Source organism: Westerdykella ornata, assembly GCF_010094085.1.
Source record: "Westerdykella ornata strain CBS 379.55 unplaced genomic scaffold EI97scaffold_22, whole genome shotgun sequence".
In the NCBI taxonomy this organism is placed as follows: domain Eukaryota; kingdom Fungi; phylum Ascomycota; class Dothideomycetes; order Pleosporales; family Sporormiaceae; genus Westerdykella; species Westerdykella ornata.
The window spans coordinates 60,618-65,795 of NW_022986872.1; the positions used below are offsets into that span (position 1 = coordinate 60,618).

Sequence of the window (5,178 nt, forward strand, 5' to 3'; positions counted from 1 at the left end):
GTCTGAAAGATTATTGATATGCTGTATAAGAACCTCTTCTTCCTCAATTGTAAGCAGCATATGAGATTCAGAGTATGCAAGCTCTTTCGGCTTTGAAATGCCTTTATGCCTGCGCTGGAGGGTTCTGCGATCGATTCCAAATTTTTTTGCAGTAGCAGAATAATTTGGCACATCTTGCGATTCCAGATCATCAAGCGCCTTCTGAATATCTGCTTCGTTGACCATTTGGCACCGTGTTGAAGTTGGGTGATGAAGAGGCGGTGAGGGTGGTCAAGATGCAGGGATGGTCAAGATGCCGGGAATTACGTTACGGAGTAGACAGTACATAATGCGCTTACTTGTCGCAGAGAAAGGAGTTGTACTAGTACATATTTGGTAGCACAGCATTGCGCTAGGTCGCAAAAGGGATGGGAAGCCCTAATAGTCCTAATAGTGCCGCTGAGCAACGTTGGGGGCCATTTGTAACCTTCGGGCAAAATCCATGCGTCCCACGACCACTCTGTGAAATCCCATCCACCTCGTTCCGGACAGTTCCGTCCAACAAAAGCTTCGCAAAGGCGGATGCTAGAGTGACTTACTGTTGTTTAAGGTACTTGTATGGACATGTCCGTAGATGGCGAAGTAAGCGTTTCCCCGCCCAAACTACCCTGGGGAGGCAACACCATCACCATGGTTCCACCGCTGACAGGACGAAGAAAGTTGGCTCACATTTTGACCCGCCGTTCCGCAGAGAGCTCCTGCCGACGGCCACGGACTTTGCCAGTGGACAAACAGTCGTTCCACTATTGCCAACAACATATCGCCATCGCTACAGAGTCCAGCTTGTCAGTTCGAATGTCAACTCGTTTCTGCAATGCGAATTCGACGTCTCTAGGCTGAACCGTGTCCACAAGTGGCTATGGCTCTGTGGACTACCAAATTCTCCGCGGCCGCTGCACTATCAACGGATCAAGAAACGAGACATAGTCATTACGGAGCAAATTGACCTTCATCTCGTATGGTCCCCATCTCGTATTTTCATCAAGCCCCTTCCGCGCTTCCTCCTTTCGCCCCAATTCTGGCAACAACACATCTGCCCGGATACCGGTCTCTATCGAACAGCCTTTGGGTTCCTTCTATCATATATAGCCCTTATTGAACGGGAAGTCGACTTCCAGCTGGCCACTTCCCTCTCACTGATCCCACCGGAGGTCACTTGGGCCGCATGGCTCGCATTCGCCGAGGAAGTTGTCCTAACTTCATCCCAAACACGTTCGTATTTCTCGGCAGATGAGACATCGCCTTCATATTCCCAGCATCGTGTTCCAGTTAACTGCCGATTTTATTACGGTGAACTACGGCTGGGGAGATTGAACTGGATCTACCGCTTATATCTGGGAAGACCGCGCGGATATCTGAGCGGATGTACTACTTACGGGGCATTTGTGCGCGACAACGCCAACTCATTCATCACTCTCTTTGCGTACACCACGATCGTGTTATCGGCTATGCAGGTGGGACTTGCCACACAGTGGTTGAGCGACAGTTATGCCTTCGGCATGGCATCCTACGTTTTCTCTGTGTTTTCAATTGTTGCTCCACTTTTTGCTCTCATTGGACTGTTTTGCATATTGGTGGTTTTGTTTGCAGTCAATCTGTCTCGCACATTGAGGATTAGATGGAAAAGAAAACGGCAAGGGGTTGGAGTGTAGTAGGTACAATGAGGAGCGTAAGGTTACCGAGTCATATGGTCGGCACTACCCGGAATTCAGTGTGATTGTCGAGTCGATATACATAGTAGCTGGATTTCAGCCTTGCAAAATCTCCAGGAGTTTGCTACTTTGTTCAAGCGCTTTCACGTTTTCAACAACTGCATAAAGCGGATGGTATAAAGCCCCGATTGTGCTTGAACCTTTCCGAACATGACTGACTCGAGAGCTCGGAACTTCGAAGATCAAACCGCTCTATGTAGATAGACGGCTTTGATGAACTCCCTGCTGAGTAGGCTTCCACAAGATGATAGGAAAGAGACGCGCCAACATCGGACGCGGTTCGTCCCTTCCAGGTGCTGCGGTCTAGGCGAGTGGTAAGTGCAAGCCCCTAGAGCTGCCGTATCGCATATACTTGTGGTTTGAAACCGTCCTAAGGCATCTCAGTTATTTTCTGTATCGTAATTGCGGACAGAGATTACCCCGATATGTTCTATGAGAGAGCAACGGTTGCTGTCACCCACGTCTCTTTGTACCATCACGACTACTCTTTCGGGACATAACCTCGGCTCCAGCGGCTTGACTCGTGACCGACTTCGAGCATGTCCTTCACATCCTCCTTTTATATCTACATTTCCCTCACCCCCGACTCCTCTCCGGAACGACCCTGCCGCTCACATATGCCCACGGCAAACTGCCCTCTTATTAGTGCGGCGTCCGGTTTTCCTCCCTTCTTCAAACTGCCGTGCCTTCTTCCTCATTCAACAAGCTTGCCAGCACCATATTCGTCATCATCTGAACATCCAACAAAATGGCCATCAAAACATGGCTCACAGAGAAACTGGGAGTCCGCATCCCCTTGGTCCAAGGTGGCATGATGTGGGTAGGCCGCGCGGAGCTCATCAGCGCGGTCGCCAACGCCGGAGCCCTAGGTTTCCTCACCGCCCTCACACAACCCACGCCTGAGGCACTGCGCGCAGAAATACGCAAGACCAGATCGCTTCTCAAATCCCATGCGGTGCAGTTTGGCGTTAACATTACTCTACTTCCTGCGATTAATCCTCCGGACTACATGGCCTACGCGCGTGTGGCGGTCGAGGAGGGAATCAAAGTCGTGGAAACGGCAGGAAATCCAGCGCCGATCCTGAGCTATTTGAAGGAGAATGGGGTGATTATTGTGCACAAGTGTGTTACTTTGGCACACGCACTGCGCGCCGAGAAACTAGGCGTTGACTGCATCTCCATTGACGGTATAGAGTGCGCGGGTCACGGTGGCGAGTACGACACCACATCACTTATGCTTCTTTCGCTATGTGCAGAGCAGCTTAAGATTCCATACCTTGCAAGCGGAGGTTTTGCCAACGGAAGGCAGCTGGCTGCGGCGCTGACTCTGGGAGCCGCTGGTGTGAATATGGGAACAAGGTGGATGGCGACAGTGGAGTCACCTATCCACCCGGACGTCAAGCAGGCAATTGTTAAAGCAACAGAGAACGACACCGTGTTGGTGCTCAGAAAATTCAGAAATACGACGAGGTTGCACAAGAACAAGGTTTCGATGGAGGTGCACCAGATCGAGAACACGAAGAAAGACGTCAAGTTCGAGGATGTTGCTCACCTAATGAGCGGAAAGAGAGGCAAGGGGGTTTATGAAACCGGTGATGTCGATGCTGGCGTGTGGAGTTTGGGAATGTGCGCCGGACTTATCCACGATGTACCGACTTGCGAGCAGCTGGTGAAGCGGATGGAGAGAGAGGCTGAGGAAGTGCTGAGCAAAACTAACGGACTCATAGTTTCACAATCAAAATTATGAGAGTCTTTGCGAGCTGGGGAGTGGCTGTGGGTAGATATCAAGTTCAAGAACCAAATATCGATGAAGGAAGAGATTGATATCAGCTTCCGGTGACCTTCATGCACCAACTGAACGGCCGATGTATTATTAAGGCCTCTTTCTGCCGCAAGGACGCTGGGATCTCTAGATGCTCGACTGCCAAATCGATCTCCCCACCGTGGAATCCACCTTAGTTTCTGAAACGCATGTGGCGATTTGCCACAAGTTCCGGCGTTGCACTTTATCCAACTCGCACCACATGAGGAAGCATATTGGTACGAAGATGCTGGGTCGTTGACTTGATTGCAATAAGTGCGGACAAGTTCGTCCAGAGAGTAATCTGTGAGGCTGTAAGAAGCCGTGTCCACTTATTGCGGGAGGTAGTACCCACTCAAGTCGTCGACTACTTGGTGGAAGCAGTAGAGTTGGCCGATATTGCATGCGCCTGCTACTTGGGCTTCCATTCCCGTGGCTCCATTTCCTTCGGTCTCCGCTAAGGACAGGCTCAAAAGCCACACTGTGACCAGACTGGACAGCACCTTCATTTCTCTGACACGTAAAGGGTTAAGTGATTCGCTGGAGCCATCGGAGTCTCTAAAGAAAAAGGTGGTGAGAATGATATTTATGCGTTAGTAGCTTCGTCATGTTTCAACTCCATTGCAGCAGATTTTTTTCCCTTATTCTAAAAGTCACAATAGACCACAGCATGGAAAAATACACGGTCGCCACATCTAAGCGACCCTTCCTACTTTTCATACTGTTCTCTTCGCAGGATATTTCTCTTTTAGGACAAAAGAGACGACCAGAATTTGTGCCATCGTTCTTGTATTCGCACTCCTCGCCCTCGATTTTCAGTTGAAACGAGCCCCCAGGCCACGGTGGATTGTCAGTATTCCTAGCCACCTCAGGGAGCAGATCAACATTAGTTGAACCCTCTCCAGGGATGAGCTTTTCTCCCTTGGTCTCGCCGCAACTCCCTACGACTTTACCGACGGTTGTAGTATAGAAGTTCCATGTTGAATAGACGTCTGCAAGGCCAGCGTGAGAATTAACAACGGAGACCATGGCAATCGACAATGATTTTCCAGGCTTAGGTGTCAATGCCGAAGGTGGGGTTGTGCTGGCATCCAAGTCTCCGCTCCGTGCCTTTTGCAGAGCCTTAATATACCATTCTGGATAGTCTGAGTCTGGCCTGAAAGTGAAATCGTCAACCGTGTAAGCTTCACCGTCGAGTCTCTCCATCAACGAGTCGCTGGCAAGAGTGCCGCTGTTGTAAATTCCTTGATTGACCAGCGTTTGGTCTCCTTTAATCAGGAACAGCGCCTTGGGCTTTTCAGCGTCATCGTCATACAAATGGCCGTCTGCGAGCGGAAGGATCGGATACACGCCGACTTTGTCTTTGATGTATTTGGCCAACGCATATGCGCTCCAGTTGTCGTCATTCTGCCTGACATGATGGAAATTCTGGTCACGAATTGTACGAGCCAGCATTTTGGAATTTAGAGGGCCGTAACGTCAGCGACTGGCTCATGCACGGGACTGGCTCGTGCACGATTTCGGGACATTCACCAGCTACAACAGTGAGGCTGTACAAGGCTATATATATATTAAAATCACCAGATTTTTTGGTGTAGCAATTAGAGAGGCTTATTGTATCATGTG

General features: G+C 50.0%; 4 protein-coding genes across 4 annotated transcripts; 2 read left to right on the forward strand and 2 right to left on the reverse strand.

Moving 5' to 3' along the window:
- The first annotated feature begins 478 nt into the window (after positions 1–478).
- EI97DRAFT_495528 (uncharacterized protein) lies at positions 479–1,826 on the forward strand. The gene is made up of 2 exons (XM_033802437.1): positions 479–621; positions 696–1,826. The coding sequence occupies exons 1-2, from the start codon at positions 598–600 to the stop codon at positions 1,689–1,691; spliced, it is 1,020 nt and encodes a 339-aa protein (XP_033651578.1). The 5' UTR covers positions 479–597; the 3' UTR covers positions 1,692–1,826.
- Positions 1,827–2,307: 481 nt separating this feature from the next.
- On the forward strand, positions 2,308–3,791 carry EI97DRAFT_435415 (inosine monophosphate dehydrogenase). The gene has a single exon (XM_033798857.1). It carries the CDS (start codon positions 2,500–2,502, stop codon positions 3,496–3,498), a length of 999 nt encoding a protein of 332 aa, XP_033651579.1. The 5' UTR covers positions 2,308–2,499; the 3' UTR covers positions 3,499–3,791.
- On the reverse strand, positions 3,580–4,058 carry EI97DRAFT_134511 (uncharacterized protein). The gene has a single exon (XM_033793149.1). It carries the CDS (start codon positions 3,955–3,957, stop codon positions 3,661–3,663), a length of 297 nt encoding a protein of 98 aa, XP_033651580.1. The 5' UTR covers positions 3,958–4,058; the 3' UTR covers positions 3,580–3,660.
- A 135-nt stretch (positions 4,059–4,193) lies between these two features.
- On the reverse strand, positions 4,194–5,007 carry EI97DRAFT_444332 (uncharacterized protein; the record flags this gene model as incomplete). Its single annotated transcript, XM_033799894.1, has 2 exons — positions 4,194–4,198; positions 4,275–5,007. 2 exons carry the CDS (start codon positions 5,005–5,007, stop codon positions 4,194–4,196), a joined length of 738 nt encoding a protein of 245 aa, XP_033651581.1.
- Positions 5,008–5,178: the final 171 nt, after the last annotated feature.

Bases quoted from the DNA above. Each gene is read 5' to 3' on its own strand.
- EI97DRAFT_134511 (XM_033793149.1), bottom strand. From the start codon at position 3,957: ATGCAATATCGGCCAACTCTACTGCTTCCACCAAGTAGTCGACGACTT.
- EI97DRAFT_495528 (XM_033802437.1), top strand. From the start codon at position 598: ATGGACATGTCCGTAGATGGCGAA. The intron at 622-695 runs GTAAGCGTTTCC...GACAGGACGAAG, and splicing joins ACATGTCCGTAGATGGCGAA to AAAGTTGGCTCACATTTTGA.
- EI97DRAFT_435415 (XM_033798857.1), top strand. From the start codon at position 2,500: ATGGCCATCAAAACATGGCTCACAGAGAAACTGGGAGTCCGCATCCCC.